The sequence below is a fragment of the Arvicanthis niloticus genome, chromosome 7 (assembly GCF_011762505.2).
Source record: "Arvicanthis niloticus isolate mArvNil1 chromosome 7, mArvNil1.pat.X, whole genome shotgun sequence".
Taxonomy (NCBI): domain Eukaryota; kingdom Metazoa; phylum Chordata; class Mammalia; order Rodentia; family Muridae; genus Arvicanthis; species Arvicanthis niloticus.
The window spans coordinates 67,750,746-67,771,844 of record NC_047664.1 but is presented as its reverse complement, the minus strand read 5'-3'; the positions used below and the strand labels follow the sequence as shown (position 1 = coordinate 67,771,844).

At 40.8% G+C, this 21,099-nt stretch overlaps 1 protein-coding gene across 11 annotated transcripts in view; it reads right to left on the bottom strand.

Moving 5' to 3' along the window:
* Nsun7 (NOP2/Sun RNA methyltransferase family member 7) overlaps positions 1–21,099 on the bottom strand; it is a 70,000-nt gene that overhangs the window by 8,697 nt on the left and 40,204 nt on the right. For 9 of the 11 annotated variants that reach the window (XM_076938586.1, XM_076938585.1, XM_076938591.1 and 6 more), the window contains 6 exons: positions 17,069–17,221; positions 16,551–16,734; positions 14,843–15,053; positions 9,419–9,562; positions 8,864–8,965; positions 3,567–3,684 (listed from right to left, as the gene is read on the bottom strand). In XM_076938586.1, coding sequence (XP_076794701.1) covers positions 3,567–3,684; positions 8,864–8,965; positions 9,419–9,562; positions 14,843–15,053; positions 16,551–16,734; positions 17,069–17,221 — 912 coding nt within the window. Of the gene's footprint in view, positions 1–3,566; positions 3,685–8,863; positions 8,966–9,418; positions 9,563–14,842; positions 15,054–16,550; positions 16,735–17,068; positions 17,222–17,532; positions 18,723–21,099 lie in introns of those variants that run through there. The other 2 variants (XM_076938593.1, XM_076938589.1) reach the window with 2 other exon arrangements.

The following is a 21,099-nucleotide window of genomic DNA, read 5'->3' as shown; positions in this document are numbered from 1 at the left end:
ACCCAGGACCCACATTATGAAAGGAGAGATCTCCGACAAGTTGTCTTCTGACCTTCATATACACACATATACACCACACACACATACTGAATAAGTAAATAAATGTAATTTTTAAAAAATTAATGATTACTACAGAACATACAGTATATGTCCCTAGGCAGTGCGTAGTTACTTTTGACTGTGTCCACAAGTAGTTGCAAGCTTCTTGAATATATGCCTTCCAACCAGAGCTTACATATCAGACCAATCTAGAATGTGAATTACTGTCATTGATTTTAAATACAAACAGTATCTCTTTATACTACGTTACAAATTAATCACAGCTTACAGGAATAGAAAGCAAATATCACTTCACTTTTGCTGTATTACAGTCTCAAAAATCTTACTCCTAATGAATCGAGAGCCATACGTGTGTAATCACTGATTTGGTGATGTCCCTGGTGAGCTCTTCGCCGGTAGATGGTAATTTAATGTAGCTACTATGATACTCAGGACTCTCAGGATATGTGGTTGACTGTCCACTCTTATGCTGGCTCATTTTATGTAAACTTGATACAAGCTAGAGTCCTCTAAAAGGAGGAATTGAGAAAATGCCTCCATAATATCCAGTGGTAGGACATTTTCTTAATTAGTGATTGGTGGGGGGCGGGGTCTAGGCTATGTGCGTACTGCTATCCTTAGGCCAATGGTCCTAAGTTCTACAACAAAGCAGGCTGAGCAATCCATGAGAACAAGCCAGGAAGCAGCACCCCTCCATGGCCTCTGCATCGGCTGCTGCCTCCTGGTTCCTGCCCTGTTTGAGTTTCTGCCCTAAACCCCTTCAATGGTGGACGATGATGCCAAATAAATCACCTCCTCCCCAAGTTGCTTTGGTCATGTGTCAGCACGGCAGTAGAAACCCTTAATAGAGCCGGGCGGTGGTGGCGCACACCTTTAATCCCAGCAGTTGGGAGGCAGAGGCAGGTGGATTTCTGAGTTCGAGGCCAGCCTGGTCTACAGAGTTAGTTCCAGGACAGCCAGGGCTACAACAGAGAAACCCTGTCTTGGAAAACCAAAAAAAAAAAAAAAAAAAAAACCCTCAATAGGACAGAAATTGGTAACAAAATAATGTGGTATTGCTGTGTCAGACCTGACCGTGTTTTGGGGGGAGGGTTGTGGAGGGATTTTGAAACTTTGAGCTGGAAAATCCACTGAGTAGTTAAGGCTTTGATGAACTGTTCTGTGGAAAACTGGGAGGAAAGAGTGTTGGGAGAAATGCAGACAACAAAGGCCTGAGAAATTCCCGAGGGAAGATCAAGGCCCTTGCTCTTTTACTGTTTTGAATTAAGATTCTGTGGTTCTGGTCATCTGGGCTGAAGAATCAGCTGTGATCAACTAAAGACCAGAGCCACTGAAGTGAAACCTTTGCTTTCCTGAGACAATGGATGTTGGTCAACTGGAGCTGGGGGAGCAGCGATGAGGAAGAAGAGGTGAAATCTTCTGGGAAGTGTTTCCTGGGAGTCAGGACATGGAAGCTGTGTTTCAGAGGCGGCCAAGGTTGTGCCCCCTTGCTGGCAGCTTGGGAGTGTGACAGTCACCCAAGTGGTACTGGTTTTGAAGGTGTGAAGGCCTCCTGGAGAGCAGCTGAGTTTACTGGAGCTCACAGCTGAGAGACTTTCATAGTGATTTTGGAGTTTTACAAAGACTTTAAGAGGATTATAACGATTTTTAAAGGGACTGAATATTTTAAAGAGTCTGTATATTTTAAAGAGACTGTTTAAGTGTTTAGAAATTTAATGACTGTGGAACTTTTAAAATTTAATGTTTATGTTGTAATGTTGCTACTCACACGTGTTTCCAATGAACAAGAAAGGAAAGGTTATGACCTAACAGTGATATATTTGTATGTCAGATTGACAAGGGGTCAACTTTGCTGGCTATTTTTATGTCAACTTGACACAAACTAGAGCCATACAAAAAGAGGGACTCTCATTTGAGAAAACATCATAAGATACACAGCTACAGGACATTTTTTTAGCCAGTGGAGGAGAAGGCTCAGCTTTGTGAGTGCTGCCATCCCCGAGTTCTGTAAGTCCTGGGATCTATAAGAAACAGGCGAGACAAGCCATGATGAGCAAGTCAGAAGGCAGCAACCCCCTCTGCTCCCTGGCTCCTGCCCTGTTTTGGTTGCTACCCTAACTTCCTTCAGTGATGGGCTAGTTAATGACGTGGAAATTAAGTCAGGTAAGTCCTTTCCTCCCCTACTTGTATTTATTCTTGGTGTTTCCTCGAAACCTCAACAGAAACCTCACAAGGACAGCTATCAACAGAAGCTTCTAAGTAAGAATGCAAAGTCAGCAAGAGAGGAAGTGTTGGCGTGATCAACTTGTCAGCCTGTGAAATGAAAAACGGGAAAGTATCAGGTTGGGAGGACAGAGCAGACTATATACAGATTATGATTCCAAAGGAGAAACCACAGCTTGAAAATAGATGTTTAATTCATCATCACAGACTTGAAAACTAATTAGTAAAAAAAAAGTACTCTTGGAGTGAGTTCTTGATATCCACAGTGCATGCTGTATTTGTTTGGTTTTTGTATATATTTGTTTGTATTTATTTGCTTGTATTTGTATTTATTTAACACTTGCTTGTTTTGCTTGTTTCTTTTGGGCAGCACTGGAGATTAAACCAAGAACCTCAAGTATACTAGGCGAGCATCTACAGCTGAACTATAGCCCCAGAGCTTCGCACTGTTTTTTTTTTTTTTTGAGATAGGCCTCTCATGTAGCCCAGGCTGCTCAGACTTGTGGCAAACCTCTTTCCTCAGCCTTACAAAAGGGCTGGAGACTAAGCTGTGAGCCATCAGGCCCAGCTCAGGCTGCATGCAGAATCAATGCTCTCTCTTTCCCAACTTTACTGCTACAGTTTATCTGGAAGCTGTCACAGATAACCATATCTTTTTTTTTTTTTTTTCTGATTTCCCAGTGGGTACAAAATACCAAACGAGCTTAAAATAATACACATCCAGTTTTCTGTCCACTTTCTAAAAATATTTTGTATAATTTTCCTCTGTGGGGTGATACATGTATCTAAGAGAGATACGAAATTTGGACCTAGTTTATCCGGGAATCAAAAAAAAAAAAAAAAAAAAGCCACAGTCAAATGCCTTTAGCTTTAACAATAACAAAAACAAATGAACATACAATACAATGTTCATAGACTAGTGCTACACCTTGGTGAGTTAAAGTGCTGGCTGCCAAACCTGGGTGCTCTATGTTCAGAACCTAGGGCCCACATGGTGGTGAGAGGAATGACTCCAAGTCATCCTTCCACATCTGCACATGTGTACACATACACACACACACACACACACACACACACACTTCTCACATATACACACAACACACATAAAACTGTTAAAGTGTTCATTCACAAGCTGTGGAGAATCCACTTGAAAGTCATAAGATTTTAGACTGTTCAGTCATCCTAAATTATAACAAAAACTCTAGTGTATTTATATAACTCCAAAACTCATACTGTCAATTTTCAAGTCTTTGCTTGATGGAGATTTAGTGTCTTTTCCTTACCTGTAAGGTTGTATTTTAGGCCCTGGGTTTTGACATGCCAGTGCTTTCTTTATAACGTCTTCATTTTCCTCTTCAGAAACAGAGCATGTGCAATAAATAATTGCTTGAGCTTTAGTGACTGTGTCGAAAAAAGATAAAATCAGTAGGGTAGCCCAACGCCACCTTGTTTCTAAACATGCACGTGTTACCGATGCATACCACCAAATATTCATGGAAATAATGGAAACTCTATGGCTGCTTGAGTAGCTGCACTTTATTTTATTCTTGAATTTAAAAATTACGTGTGTGTGTGTGTGTGTGTGATGGCACACTCATAGAATTCAGAGGACAGCCTGTGGAAACTTATCCTCTCCTTCAGCTGGGGGAGTTCCAGGCACCAAACTCAAGTCTTCAGACTCAGAGGCAAGCACCCTTACCTGCTGTGGCACCTCATGGCCCCCTTGAATGGCTCTCCTTTAAAAAGAGCTTGTTTTAGTAATGTAAGCAATGACAAGTAAGTAATGTAAATCCAGCTGGACTGTACCCAAAAAAAAAAAAAAAATGAGAATTCAATCATTGTGATCAATCTATCATGAGCAGACATGATAAGTTGTGTCACTTATCCTCCATAAGTTATATCACCAATTAGTTAGAAAAGACTAAAAATAGACAGATATTGATGGGAATTGTAATTCTGTTTCTTGCTGTTTTGTGAACCTGGAAAGATTACTCAAATCTCTCATCCTCGAAACCCTGTGATTCACTCCTTTATTCATACTAACTGAGCACCTACCACATGCACTTCCCGAGGCTTTGCGATCCTCAGTGAAAAACAAAAGCAACATTCCTGCCACTGGGGAACTTTCCTTACAGAGGATTAACAAAAGTAAACCGTGATCTGGGCAAACAGGTGATAAGATGAAGTGGGGTGGATAACAGCTTCAGACGAGAAGCCACTGGTTTAAACAGGATAGCCACTGCAAGCACTGCTGATCTACAAGACTATGACAGAGAAGAACAGGGCATCAACCTGAACTCCTTAAGAAAAGGAACAGCCCAGTATAAAGACCCTGGCAGGAAAGTGGGACTGGCTTTTTAAAGACTGAAGGAGAAAGAAGTGAGGAGAAAGGCTGTCTTATTTAGGGGTTCCATTGCTTTAAAGAGACGTCATGACCAAGGCAACGCTTATAAAGGACAACATTTAATTGGGGCTGGCTTACAATTTCAGAGGTTCAGTCCATTATTATCATGGCGGGAAGCATGGCAGCGTGCAGGCAGACATGGTGCTGGAGAAGGAGCTGGGAGTTCTACATCTTGTTCCAAAGGCAAACAGTAGACTGACTTCCAGGAAGCTAGGGAGAAGGTCTCAAGGGCCACCCTCACAATGACACAATTCCTCCAACAAGGCCACACCTACTCCTACAAGGCCACACCTCCTAATAGTGCCACTCCCTGGGCCAAGCATATTCAAATCAAAACATTCTACTACTCCCTGGCCCCCATAGGCTTGTTCAAACACATGAGTCTATGGGGGCCATACCTAGCCATAGCATAATGTAAAATACATTTAGTCCAACTTCAAAAGTCCCCATAGTCTATCACAGTCTCAACAATGTTTAAAAGTCCAAAGTTCTAAGTCTCTTCTGAGATTCATCCACTTGACTTGTAATCCCCCAAAAAATCAACATCAAAAAGCAGAGTGCATACCTCAGACATCACAGGATACACATTATCATTCCAAAATGGCATATTGTGAAAATCCTGGACAAAAGCAAGATAAAAAAACCAGCTGGGGAAACTCCAAACTCTGCATCTCTGTGCCTGATGTTAAAGAACTCACTGGATCTCCCACTCCTTTCTGCTTTGATGACTGCAACACATTTCTTTCTCCTGGGCTGGTTCTACTCTCTAGTAGCAACTTTCCTCAGCAGGTATCCTACAACTCTGGCATCTCTAACATCTTAGGATCTATCTCCAAGTTAACTTCAACTTCACAGCTTCTTATAACAGTGTCTGGGAACCACACATGATCTTCTGGGCTCCTCCAAAGAGCTTGGGTCGCTTCTTCAGCTCTGTGCTCTGTAGCACTCCTGGCTCAGGTTGACTCTGCTCCATTGCTGCTACTGTTCTTCGTGATCATCCCATGATACTAGCATCTCCTATTTGCCAGTGTCTTCCACTCCAGCTAGGCTTTACCAATATCCTCTCATAGGCTCTCTTCATGGTGCCAAGCCTCAACTTCTTTACATGATCTCTTCAGTTCTGGGTCATCAAAACCAGTACCACCTGGGTAACCCTTACACATTACCAAGTCCAGCTGAAGTATGAGGTACCACCTTGGCTATCTCTAGAACACAGCTCCTTTGTGCTCTCAGAAAATAGTTCCCAGATTTCACCTCAGTGATGCTGGTCTCTTCTTAATCACCGCTAAGTTCTTAGCTCCAGCTAACCAGCATCAATTGTCCCAGCAGTCCCTTCTATTCTTGACTCTAAAGCCTGAGCCACAAGGATGAAGCTGCTGAGTTCTGTGGCTTGCTGGAGCTGGAACGTGGCCTCCTTGTTCTGTTACAGCAGCAGCAGCTTTCTGTTTTCTGACTCCCTCACTGCCTAAGCTTGGCTGTCCTGGAACTCGATTTGTAGACTGACTTTGAACTCAAGAGCTCTTCATGGTTCTGTCTCCTGAATGCTGGGGTGAAAGGTGTGTACCACCAAGCCTGGACCTAAGCTTTTCTCTACTTGAAACTTGCTCTGCAGGCTGGAGAGATGGCTCAAAGGTGTTCTTCCAGAGGTCCTGAGTTCAATTCCCAGCAACCACATGGTGGTTCACACCCATCTATAAGGAAATCTGATGACTTCTTCTGGTTTGTCTGAGGAGAGCAATGGTGTACTCATATACATAAAATAAATAAATCTTTAAAAAGAAAGAAGGAAAGAAAGAGAGAGAGAGAAAAAAAAAGAAAGAAAGAAAGAAACAAACAAACAAACAAACTAACTAACTAACTAACTTGCTCTATACCAGTCTGGCCTTGAATCCAGAGGTCTGCTTGTTTATGTCTCCTGGGATTAAAGGTGTGTACCACCACGCCTGGGTCTAAGCTTTTCATGGTTACTATGCCTCAAAATCTGGATCAAATGCCTGTGTCTTCCATTTCTTTTTAAGCAGAATTGTAGTTCATTCCAGGTAAGAGTTCAAATGAAAACAATAACCCAATCGAACAATAAGTTTAGCTGTGTGGGATCTTGCTCCAAGGTCACTACTCCCTTAATCTGTTTATCTCCTCAAACATAGGATGTAGTTCCATTGTACTTTCTGGTGCCCTTTTATTACTTGAAATATATAAAAATGTATATTACAACACAAAAATACAAAAGTATTTTGCCTTTCTAAGCTTGCTGTGCTTATTCAAAACACTCCTTGTAAGACTGAACCACAGGATAAAGTCTAAAATAGGCTTTTTTTTTTTTTGAGACTTCCTTTGTCAGTGCTATTAATCTGAATCTTTTCACTTTAACCTCAGGCAAACTCTTCAGACAAAGGCAAAATGCAGCCACATTCTTCACCAAAATATCACAAGAACAGTCTCTAGGCTAAATGCTGACATTCTGCTCCTTTGGAAACTCTTAAGCCAGGCCCCCACAGTTCAAATCGCCCTCAGCACCAATGTCTTCCATATTCCTACTAGGATGGCACATTAAGTCCCACTTAAAGCATTCCACTGCTTTCCAAAGTCCCCAAATCCACATTCTTGCAAACAAAAGCATGGTCAGGCCTATCCCAGCAATACCCCAGTCCCTGGTACCAGCTTCTGTCTTTAGTTTGGGTTTCTATTGCTGTGAACAGACACCATGACCAAGGCGACTCTTATAAAGGACAACATTTAACTGGGGATGGCTTAAAGGTTCAGAGGTTCAGCCTATTATCATCATGGTGGGAAGTATGGCAGCATGCAGGAAGGCCTAGAGCTGGAGAAAGAGTAGAGAGTTCTACATCTGGATCTGAAGGCAGCCAGGAGAAGACTGACTTCCAGTAACCTTGGAGGAGGGTCTCAAAGCCCACCCCCACAGTGACACGCTTCCACCAACAAGGCCACACCTACTCCAACAAGGCCATGCCTCCAAATAGTGCCATTTTCCGGGCCAAGCATATTCAATCCACCACAGAGGTACAGGGGATGAAGTTAGAAAATGCAGTCTTGGGGAAGGAGAGGTGGTTCTGCAGTCTAGAGCACTTTCTGTACAGAGAATTTTACACCACTAGATGGACTGTGGTTTCTCACCCTGCTTGAAACTTACTTGTTTTAAGAATTTCACACCAGCTGCTGAGACTATAGAGAACAATGGTGGAAGTCGCTGGACAAACTAAGTCCGTCAGGTTATCCTAGTGTACAGTGCACAGGTGAGCATGGTAACAACAATGGAAGTGGCTCGTCCCCAGTGTATGCTGATATTATGTTAACTGAAAGGACAGTAGGGGGGGAGCAGTTGTGGTGGGAAGGGCAGGCAGGGTGGGAGGAGCAGGCGGGGTGGGAGGAGCAGGTGGGGTGGGAGGAGCAGGCGGGGTGGGAGGAGCAGGCCTGTTGGGTGGAGCAAACCTAGTGGGAGGAGCTCTACAACATCTGTGTGCTACCTTTTAACTTGGAGAAGTTACAATATCGGGGATTCTTGTTAATTCTTGTTCCAGAGAGCCAGAGTGGGAGAGGACAGATAAGGGGCTTGGCGATGCAAACCCTTTAATCCCAGAACTCAGTATACTAAAGTATGAAGAGAGCACCAGGCTTGCTCGGGGTATGAGAGCCTGTCTCAAAAGTTAGTTACATACATACATAATACATACATACATACATACATACATACATACATATATACATATACACATATATATGCATGTGTACATATATATCAATGAAATTCATTGATTAATAACTCATATATATACACATATATATACACACACATACTGTTTAATGGACTGTGGGTGAGTTGTCTGGGATGACAAATGACAGAAGTACACCAAGGGAGATCAGAGTGTGGAGTGAGGAAGGTGAAGATGTATGATGCTTAGCAGGATACGGTGGCATGCACCCATCATCCCAGCGTTGGAAAGACTGAGGCCAGAGTCATAAGCTCAAGCCCGAGATGGTATATTTTCTAAATGTACTAAGCTGATTGAAATGAACACTTTATTTGAAGGCACTTAAACTGAAATTTCGTTTGTGGTTTCCCTACTGTTGCTTTATTCTAATAGGTAAATGAAATATGAATTGTGATTCAAAGATTAACACTGTATTTTAATAAACTAGCACTAATGATAAACTTACATTTCATTGCATGTGTTAGCTGTTCAAATTGCTGCTGAGAAAAAATCTCAAGTTTATCTTTTGGTAGCCCACCTTGAGAAAGATCGTGAAGTAAACTTGTATCTAAATTTTGAAAAGTAAAAATATACTTTTAAAATATAAATCTATAAGTACTTTTCATAACTTATGATCAATTGTCTAATAATATACATTTTCATAGACAATTCCTACTAATGCAGTTGACAGTATTAAAATATTGACTTATAATTGAAACATAATGGTAATTATGTTTAGTTTTATTGCTATTTTTCAAAAGGGATATAGAAAACATTTAATATGGTTTTCTCCAAGTTTCTATGAATAATCAAAGATAAGTCACTTACACAATGAATATAATTAATCCAAAGAGTAATACAGAAAATAAAAAACAGATATATTCTCCAATGCTGAAATTTATGATGAGTTATTAATCAATGAATTTCATTGTTTAATTTTGAAATCAATGGATTTCATGATTAACTTAATGAGTAATTAATTAATCAATGATTTCATTAATTTAGAAATCAAAACAAGTACCTTGATGTTCATTTAAAATAAATTCCACTGGGTTACTAACACCTAGGCTTGAACAGTGAGGTAGCAACAGGATGACTTTAACATTCTGTAACCGGTGATCTCTTGATTCAGTGCTAAGAAATGTTTCATTAAGAATCTCAATATCTGAGAAGAAAAAAAAACAGCAAACAAACAAAACACTCAAGTTAAATATTCAAAATCTGAACGCTGAATGCAGCCTGTGTTCTTAGCGCTTTACTATTCTTTTCCAAACCCTCAACCCCATAAAACTAAACACAATGTAGTTAGAAAAGGAAGCTTAGCCTCCTAAAGTTATTCAAGTGATTTGCTTCCTTTTTTAAAAATTTCTTTTTAGCCGTGCGTATGTGTGCGGGTATGTCATGTGTGTGGCTACTCACAGAGACCAGAAGAAGTATCAAATCTCCTGAAACCAAAATTATAGGCTCTTGTAAGTAGCCCAACTTGGGTGATCAGAACCGCTCAGGTCCCTTGCAAGAGAAGTAGTACATGCCCTTAACCACAGAGCCATCTCTTCCACCCTGACCCCTTTATTTAAAAAAATAAAATAAAATTAGGTTTACGTATATGAGTGGTTTGCTTCTATGTATGTATGTGTGTGTACCACATATGGCCCAGTTCCCACAGAGGTCAGAAGATGCTGGATGCCCTCAAACTGAAGTTATAGAGGGTTGCAATCCACCATATAAAAAACCAGATACCAAACCGGGTCTTCTGTAAGAGCAACAAGTGTTTTTAACCACTGAGTCGGCTTTCCAGCCACAAATTCCTTTAATTAAAATGTTACTTGTAAATATTATTTATTTATTCTGACTGCTTGGTAAGGGGTGTGTGTGGTGGTGGTGGTTTTTATTGTTGATCTGACATAGTCTAGAACCACCTGGGAAGGAATATCAGTTGAAAAGATAGTTCCCTCGAGCAGACTGGTCCATGAGAATGTCTTTGGGGCATATTCTTGATTGTTGTAGAAAGTCCCAGCCCACTGTGGGTAGCACCATCCCTAGGCAAGCAGACCTGGGCTGTATAAGAAAGCTAGCTGAGCATGAACCAACAAGCAGCCTTCTCTGTGGTTCCTGCCTCCAGATTCCTACCTGGAGTTTTGTCCTGGCTTTCCTCGGTGATGGACTGTGACCTGGAAGTATAAGCTAAAATAAACTCTTTTCTTCCCTAATGGCTTTTTGTCAGAGTGTTTTATTATAGCAACAGAAATCAAACTAAAACAACCTTTAAATCTGGCATTTGGTAGGTTAAGACAGGAAGATCAAATGTTTAAAGAATGCCTGTGCGTGCGTGCATGCATGTGTGTGTGTGTTAAACATTTACCCTTCTTATACTGTAATGTATGTTTCACTGCTGCATTCACAAAACAAAATTAATGTCGTGACATCTAAGACAGTGATAGGCAGATAGATGTGCATAACATACATCAAAAAATATTTGTTGAATAAATCATTTCTTTTTTTAAGGTACTTCCCATTATTAATATTGCCCCTGTAAGTCTCACTAACACTTCACTTGTCTTAGAAATCTATTCCAGATTTGTTAGAAGGTGAATATTACATTTGTGAGAGTCATTCATGTTGTTAGGTATGATAATAGTTTATTCTGTATTAAATTCCATTATAAATATCAATGTTGTTTCTCTTTTGAGGCTATGGCAAGTAACATGTCATAGTTTGGATGTGGTCTGTCACCAACCAGTTCCTAAGTTAGAAGCTTGGTCCTCAGGTGAAAGCTTCAGGACGTAAGGCTCATGGAAGGTAATTGGATGATTTTGGACACTGCCCCTAGAGGGAACTAAGGAGGGTCTTACTGGATGACTTCAACTCCATGAGAGTAGACTACTTTAAGGCACCAAAATTTGCTTTCTCTGGTCTCTGGCTTCCTAGTCTCACCGTGCGATCTCTCTTTTTTATACAGTCCTACAATGCTGCTGTCCGCCATGCTGTGATGTAGGAAGAAGGCCTCGTCAGGGCCAGCAGATGCTGGTGCTCTTGAGCGGCCGCAACTGCGAGCTAAACAGCCCACGTTTTATAAATTATTTTGCCTCCAGTATTTTGTTCAAATATAGATAATGCTTCTATGAATATTGTTGTGTGCAGTTTTTTTTTTTTTTGGTGCATATATTTGCACTATTTGTGGGGGTGGGAAGGTGATCGACACAGACCCCAAATTCTGAGTGTGGTTGCAGGTTATATGCAACTTTAATAAATAACCAGCTTTTCCAAACTGGTTATCTAAAGTTACAGCTCCATGGGCAGTGTTGGGACATTTCCAACTGGTAACTGCCAATCTTTTCTATTTTAATTATTCTGTAGGTGTCCATTCAAACTGTTGTGATTCTAATTGCAATTCCCTGACTACCATTGGGGTTTGTTGCTTTTAATGTGAGCTTTGGATTTTGCTCTGGTTATATTCTTTTTTTGTGCAGTGTGTGGTTATGTTTCTTACACTTTTCCCTATTGAGGTATGTGGGTTTGTTTTCATCATTATCATCATCATCATTTGTGTGTGTGTGTGTCATGATACACTGGTGGAGGTCAGAAGACACTCTAACGCGCCCCCCTCGAGCTTTGCATCCGCGGAGAAATCACGAGACGCAGAGATCAGGTAGTTACTGTAAACGAGGCTTTTTAATCTTTATCACCCACGTGGAGAAACGTGGAGAGACGCAGAAGGGGAGAGCTGAGGAAGGGGTCCCGCTTAAGTACAGTCTAGAGTGACGTATTCACTTTTGATTGGCTGTTCGCTCACCACCCAATATGCCTCGGGATTGGCAGTGACTAAGGAAGCCTATCTGCCTAGCAACTGCGCAGATAACAGCAGCTTCCTACAAGACACCTTCTACTTCCACCTTTGTAAAGGTTCCAGGGATTAAACTCAAACCATCAGACTGGCACAGCAAGGTCATTTCACCCAAGGAGTCATCTTGCCAGACCGAAGTTTGTGGTTTTTATTGTTAATACAGAAGAATTGTTAATAAATAATAATATAATTGTTTTATTGTTAATACATAAGAATACACGATAGATAAAAATCAATTGATATGCTTCTTCTATAATTTGTCATTGTATTACTCTGCAGAACTTTTACTTTTTTTTTCTGGTGTCCAGTTAATCAGTCTTCTATGGTCAGTGTGTTATACATGGTACTGAAGAACTCTCAAGTTGTCTCCCCAGGTCATGAAGGATTTCTCCCAAAGCTTATTCTATGAGGTTCTAGATGTGCACATGAGATGAAGTATCAGTTTTCTTTCTAGCATGGTTTATGAAAGAGACCATCTATTCCCTGACATTCTGCAGTGCTGCCTCTGTCCTAATGGAAGCACTATATGTGCAGGCCTTGTTGAGACTCTACCTGCTTCTCTGTGCATCCATTGTTGTAGATCTTTACATATGGGGTGGTTTGAATACGTTTGGCCCCATAAACTCATGTGCTTGAGCTTGAATGGGGCATGGCACTATTAGGAGGTGTGGCCTTGTTAGAGGAAGTGTGTTGTTATGGGGGTGGGCTTTGACGTCTCTATGCTCAAGCTGTACCCAGTGTGGAATTCCAGTTCCCTCCTGGGTGCCTGCAGAACATAGTCCCTTCCTGCTGCCTGTGGATCAAGATGTACAACTTTCAGCTCCTCCAGCACCAGGCCTACCTGCATGCTGCCATGCTTCCCGCCATGATGAGAACAGATTAGACCTTCGAAACTGTAAGCCAGCCTCAATTAAATGTCTGTCTTTATAATACAGTTGTCTTGGTTATGGTGTCTCTTCACAGCAGTAAAACTCAAACTAAGATAATGTATTACCAAAATATTTTATGAAGTAAATCTTTCTCCTCTTTGTTTTCATCTTCAGTATATTCTGGTTTGTATGCTTGGGCCTCTTTCTTAAGATTTCTTTTCTTCACTCGTGCGTACATGGTGAGGCGCTTGTGCGTGCATGCGTGGGTGTATCCATTCTCAGCCTGAAATTCTTCTCGATTCTTTTCCTCTCTTCTTCCCCCCTCCCTACCTATTTGGTAATGGCAATCAAACCCAGGGAGTCACGCATGCTATGCACATCTTCCCTGACTGAGCTTCCCCAACCTACTTATTTTTATTTCTTATTTGTACATACTGCAGTTTCGTAGTTCTAGCATATTCTTTTGGCTTGTATTATAGTTCACATCCTATTGCTTCCCATCAGTTTAGTTACTGCTGGTAATCCTGGCTGCAGACCTCTGTGCTTTGTCTTCCTTTTTCAGCAGCTGTGCTGTGATGCCTATTTTATGTAGCCTGCTTAGCATACAAGCTCATAACCATTAGTCCTAATTAAAGATTTATTTATTTATTTAATCTATATGAGTACACTGTTGTTGCTGTCTTCAGACAATACCAGAAGAGGGCGTCAGATCCCATTACAGATGGTTGTGAGCCACCATGTGGTTGCTGAGAGTTGAACTCAGGACCTCCGGAAGAGCAGTTGGTGCTCTTAACCGCTGAGCCATCTCTCCAGCCCCCATTAGTCCTCGCTGGAGTTCACAGCAGACAGCCCCACATCCTCGGTAGGTCTCATTCCTGTCTGGTCCTTGATTCACGTCTACAGTCCTAATGGTTCAGAGCTAATACGGGAGCTCTCTTCTTTGCAGCTTAGTATTGTTGAGTCATATCCTTCCTTTTGTCTATTTTTTTAACTGAGTGCTAGACGTTGCATTTGGAAATATTTAGGAGATAACTGGAAAGTTGGGATTATTTTTTTCCCAGTGAGAACTTACCTTGCTCATGGCAGGCCTGTCTAAGACTGCTTACTATACGTCCTGGGTCACCTGAATTCAATTAGAAATTAAGATAGAAAAAAAATAGTGGGGGTTCTACTGTTGCTTCTAGAAGCCTGAGAATCAAGGGCTGGTCACTATCCAGGGTATACTTCTGTGTTCCAGATTTCCAGGTTACCTTCCCTGGTCAAGCCTGCAATTATATACTTTTTCTCTTTCTGGCTCTGTGGCTCTGTCAACAAATTTGTTGACTTCTTCAGCTCACTAAACCTCTAGTAAAATGTGGTCTTTTCTTTTCATGACCCACTGAGAACTTAAACATAAAACATGAGCATAAAGACTTCATTTCTATCTTCTCCTGTTCTCTTTGTCAATTAAGCATCTATGCTAATATCTTCTGGCTACTAAATGAGAAGCCTTGAGTCAGATGTTATTATGTCAGAGACAAAATCAAACCCAAGTATAAAACGCCAAGGCATTAGTTACTTTAACCTAGAGCTATTAAACTAATATTACATGTGATGAAGATTTGTGAGGGTTTTAGAAGGATAGTTCCTATATTGTTCATATTACAAAAAAAAAAAAATAGTAAATTCAAACGCTTTTAACATTTCTAAATTCTTGTAGAACCCTAATCATAGAATAAACATGGGCACATACTTTCACATCCCATTTTTGTGAAAAGTTTCTTCGCGTCAGAATCCTTCTCTTCTGATTGTATTCCACATACAAATATTTTCGAGGTGTTACCGCTCGTTAAGATGGACATGTGAGCGACTGTGTACCACGACCCTGTGTTGATCATTAGAATGTCGTCATCCATATTTATTAAAGCTTTTGCAGAGTGGACAGCAAGACTTCGTGACTTGTCCTGTAGAGAGTAGTGTAATTAGAATTTGAAAGTCTGTAACAGAAAAGTAAGCTGACTTATTTTTACTTTAAATGAAAACCAGCACTTGGTGGGAAACTTGAAAAGGTACTGGTCCATTTTAGTAAAGCATATTAATATATGTCTACATGAAACGTAACAAGAATAACTGACAAGCGTGTTTAAAACAAAAGGTTTTCTCGTTTCATCCCAATTCCTTCTACCATTTATTCTCCAGATAGCAGCAAGCCAATCCTAAAATCTCAAAGTGCAACTTATAGATTACTACTTCCATTCTTCTGTGTTGTGAACATTTTTTAGTTATATGTGTATACAGGTGTCTGTGTGGGGATTTGTGCACATGAATGCAGTGCCTACAGTGGCCAGAAGGTGGCGTGAGGTCCTCTAGAGCTGGAGTTACAGACAATAGTGAGAAGCCTGATGTGGGTGTTTTCATTCCCCACAAACCATCTCTCCAGTACCTTAGTGTCCATTCTTACCCCTTCATGAAATCCCATTCACCCACTCCTACCATTTTTAATTTCCAATTACACCACCATTTAAATTGCTGCTAGCTCAGACTGGGCAGAAATGATAGGATATTCTACCCAAGGGCATGGGTGTGGAAGCCAGGCACTATAGTGGCATAAACCTATAATCCTAGTTCTTTGAAGGCTGGGGGTGGAGGACTGCCATGAGTTTGAGGCTAATCTGAGCAAAGTAAAGAGTTCTAGGATCCTGTCTCAAGATCCTGTCTCAAGAAAGCCAAAGAGTAGTTACAGGGAAGGACTAAGCCTTAGAGAGATACGTCAATCCACCTTACATTGTCTTCCTGTATTGATACGCATTAATAGACCTCTTACAAACCAAAGTCGTCATGCTCTGACAGGGAAAGCATGAGAAAGTATTGCACACTGCTTGTTCTGTGTGCACAGGTGCTATATCTTCCCAGAAGGGGAAGGAAGAGGTCTCACTGTAGCTTCTCTTGAATCCTCTCTTAGAGGAGGAAAAAAATTACAGCCTTTTAAAGGTGGCAGCTAACAATCTTCCCATTTGCAAATATGAGGAAGAGAATACATTATTTTAATTTTTTTCAGATTTATTATGTGTCCGAATGTCTAGCTTGCACGTATAGGAGGAAGTGTACCACGTGTGTGCCTCGTGCCCATGGGGGTCAGAAGAGGGTTCTGGATCTTCTGGGTCTGGAGTCACAGATAGTTGTGACCTGCCTTGTGGGTGTTGGGACTCACACCTAGGCGCCATCTTGACTGCCTGAGAACGTATTACTTACAACTACACACGGGACTGGGAGGCCTTAGTGTAATGAAAATGGTGTCTGGAGAGGGACTCATTTTATTCCAGGGGACTGACCCTCGACCCTTGGGCTTGTAAACCGCCCCCGTGTCCGTCCCCCCGCCCCCAAGCTTCATTTTCAGATGTAAGGATTCTTTGGGCAGACAGGATTATTCTGACTCACAATAAAAGTAATTAGTATTTTACCTGGAAAATAAGTTTATACTCTTTTATAAGATCTATGTTTAAAAGGTCTGTTTTGAGATGAGCTGGAAAAATTAAGACATTGTAGCAATGCTGGTCTATAGCAAAGGCTTTGTCGTTGAGGTTCGTTACAGTCTTGACTTTAGCATAACCCTTTCTCCTCAAATTACCGTAGACTTCTTCAAGGCTGTAAATATAAACATAGTTGCAAACGGGGTGCACTAAAATGTATGTAACATTAATACGTGTTCCTGCAACAATGGAAGGCATCACTGTGCACAATGCATCTGATAAAACAGTTCTAGCCGAGCTAAAAGACAACTAGACACAGAAAATGTTAGCATATTAGTATAATTTTATCAACAATTTAGTAAATTGATGGTGCCAGCTAAACTTAAACTATGACTTTAATCATTTCCCTAAATGTGGCCTCAGTCCTTAGAAAGGTAATATTGTTTTTACATTATCTTAAAAGAATGGGGTCTTGAAATACAGATGAAGAACTGAATTGAAATGCATACCTTATTTTACTAGTATTTATCCAAGCATAAAGAGGCAATGTCGAGGCCCTTTGTTCCTGTTTCCTAACCGTCTCTGGCAGAATATGGTAGATCGAGAGGGCATCGTGTTTGATTCGACATCTCGCCAACGCGGCAGCCAATTTTGTCTTAAAGCTAGAGGCAAAAAAACCCATGAACTTGAAACAAGACTATCAATTCTTCATTTGAAACGTTAAAAAAAAATCACATTTAGAATTTTAACAAACTTGTCTGTCAATTCCGTCTAAAACTTTTGAAGCCTGAGATAAAAATTTGTGATATTCTAAATAGAAATCCAATGGTCCTGATTTTTTTTTTGCTGCCTCTAGATAGTTATATGCTCCTCAAATATTCATTCACAGCATCAGTAGTTACAGAAAAACATCCCAGGGATGAGTGAAGAATTTCGAGCCAGACAGAAGCTGAACGCAGGTTATGTCACTCACCAGTTTTGTGACCTTGAGAATGTCATTTGCTCCTTCTCTTGGCCTCAGTTTCCCCATCTGTAAAGGCAGCCAACTTACCTTAGTGTTAGCGTGTGTATACCAACCAAAACAGTTAGCCCAGACGCATTGCAGGCAGCGATTATAGTCTGGTTAGCGAGGTCAAGATGGCCAGAATGTAATGTTGACAACACTCAAAAGGTTTCACCAATCTCTATCAAACCCTGCTTAGCTTTGAAAATCCTATGTCTCCAAGTCCCAAACAAGAGGAAAAATCAAATGTTAGCAACACAGTGAAGACCCAATACGGTAAAATGGGTGCAAACAAAATTTTTCTGTGTGGATCTTTTAGAACTTTCCCAGTAGGAATCTAACTAAATGAAGGGGGGGGAGGAGGAAGGAGGAAGGAAGGAAGGAAGGAAGGAAGGAAGGAAGGAAGGAAGGAAGGAAGGAAAGAAAGAAAGAAAGAAAGAAAGAAAGAAAGAAAGTCACAAAAGACCCAAGTACAAGCTGAGGTTTACTCTATGTGTATTTAAAAAACAAAAACCAAAAACACAGGGTGCAGGACTTGCCGATAAGTGAGCTGCCCGGTTACCATGAGCACCAAGTGCTGGATGCTGTTCTCGTTCCCTTATGCTAGTCTCCCTAGTCTAAACTTCACATCCACTTACCAACATAAAACTCTTAATTAGTAGGTTTCTCAGGAACACCTGAGGAGGGAGGGGGTTAGCAAACAGTACACTTATTACAGCTACAATAAATTGCTTGTATCTAATTTTATGTCTGAGTATCACAGAATTATAGCAGGGGACACTTAAAAAATGACAGTATATTAATGCACGCCAAAGGATACATATGAAGATTATGGATCACTCTTCTAGACAGTGCATATGTAGATACTTGATTACAGAATGTTCTGATAAAAAGAGTGCTTCTAAATTCTCAGTCTAAGCTTGCCGTCTTAAATGCTGCTGAGTGTATTCTCTGATGAATTTCTGCTGTGGTAGCTGCACAACTGTCTCTTTAACCATTACCAGCATTCCTGTCACACACACCGAGATTCTTTTCTGAACGTCATATAATCCTAAAGCTTAAATCTTAAGTGAATTCTGTTAGCCATAGAGCAGAATCCTGGGGCTTTACCGTGGTGTGTTAGGATACAGTAATTTAGCATCAGCCAATCTGCCAGCATCCCACCACTCCCTCCCATAAATTTATCCTTAGTCACATATACAACTATTTGCAGGCTGATCATAAACATGATCCCAGCCCTCTCTCCCCTCGTTCCCTCCTTCCCCTCCCTTCTTCCCCCCTTCTCTCTCTTCCCTTCCCACTCCCCATCTCTCTCCTCTAACTGGCCTCTGTATTAAATTACCTGAGTTCAAACTTCTCTTTCACCAAATGCTAACAGCATACTTTTAGATACAGCACTTTTCTAACCTATACAAGTTAAGTAATTACTTTAGTAATTAGTATCTAATGAGCAGGGATGTTGCAAAGATACTTATGAAAATTTACTTACAGTCAGGCTAGTCAAGAAAAGGCTATAATTAATATGTTTATTCCTTTACAACTATTAACTAAGTACTGTGATGAGACCTGGACCTATAAAGACTAAACATTTAATTTGGGCCTCTAGTGGCATCTGCTTGAAATAACAGCAGCAGACAGGCAAATACAAGATTGTTGTAAATTTGAAGCCTGCTTGGTCTACCTGACAAGTGTCAAACCAGCTGGCACTACCTAGTAATACCCTGCGATCCTCCCCACCCAAAAAAAGGATTCAGATCCTTAAGTAATTGGCAATTTGGTGCTAAAAAACACACACACACACAGAGAGAGAAACAGTCCCAGCACAATATGATGGTTGCTTTGAGATACATAAATAATAAATATACTAAGAAGAAATATGTTGATATCTGTCCCAAAGGGATTTCTAAGAAATGCTTGAGTAAGGGGGCAGCAATGTCCAGACCACAGAGGAGAGAAGACAGAGAGCAGGGGTTCTCCAGACACAGCATGAAAGGAGACACACATATAGAGAGCACAGTGTCCTAGAGACCTGAGACGTTAAACCGCACAACGCATTCACTGAGCAGAGAGGGTGGAGACAGACCCAGAGTGAAGCCACAACAAATCATGGATACTTAAGCGTAGGATGTTGCAAGGTTTTGTGCAGAAAATAGAGGGATGCTTAAAAGTAGACAAATAATAACAAATTCATTGAGCAGATACACTTGTTTTCTTAGTATCTATTGCAGGCATTGGTCTAAGTTCCAGAAAACAATGAATGGACCAGGAAGAAGTTGCTCCCAATATATAAAGTTCAGAGTCTAGCAGGAGACAAACAAACAAACAACCCTTTTGAAATGTCCTAAAGACTAATAACAAGCAAAAGCATATTTCATTGTGCAATGAAATTTTATGGTGTAATAAAAGGTCCTTGTTATGGGAGTCAAGAAACATTTCCTAGGAGTTAAGTTCCAGCTAAGACACAGGGAAGAGTGGAAGGGAACCAAGAATAAAGGGGAACATGAGGAGATGTGGTCTGAGCAGAGGAAGCCTTGGACTAGAAAGTACCTACCAATTCTGAACTACATGCCTCAGAAGAGGGGCTATGCAGACCTTGAAAGAGACTCAGAGGAAAGGAGAATGGCAGTCTGGAGCAGCTCCAGCTCATGTGGAATCTGTCTATCTGAGCCTGGGTTAGGTTACTTCACTCAGTATACGGATGTGTAAATAGCTCTGTCATGTATAGTAAGGTTCTTGGGAATATGCCCAGAAATATATGCTTGGTCATATGGCAGTTCTATTTAGCTTTCTGAGAAACTTCCACTTTGGTTTTATACTGAATGTACCAGTTTAAATTCCCACTAAGAATAAACAGTGGCTCCTGCTTCTTCATATCCTCACCAGCATTGTCATTCGTCTCCTTTTTAAAAAGTTAATTTTTATTAGGAGTATTTTGCCTGCATGTTTACAACTGCACATGTGCATGCAGTTCCTACAGAGTCCAGAAGAGGGCATCATATCCTCTGGAATGAGTTACAAACAGTTGTGCACTGCTGTGTGAGTGCTGAGGACTGAACCAGGGTCCTCTGCAAGAACAGCAAGTGCTCATAACTATTGAGCCATCTCTCTAATCCTTCACTTGTTTTTTTGATAATAGCCATTCTGACTGGGGTGAGACAGGATCTCAAAGTAGCTTTAATTCTCCCTTCTTTAATGGTACAGAATATATTTATGATATATATTATACATATACATGTATATGCATGCTGTTTGAATTCTTCTTTTTGAGATCTCTGTTCATCTGTTTAGTTCCACAGCCCATTTTATGATTAATATTTAGGTATCTTTGGCTCTTTGTCTACGGTCTTCTGTTGGATATATAAATGGCAAAGATTTTTCTCCTATTCTGCTGCTACCTCTTCACTTGATTAGCAATTTTCGTCCCATGCAGAAGCTTTTTAATTTCACGAGGTCCCATTGTAGATTCAGTTGCCCTGAAGTCCTGAACCATCAGAATCCTCAGAAAGTTCTTCCCTGTGTCTATATCTTGACATGTAC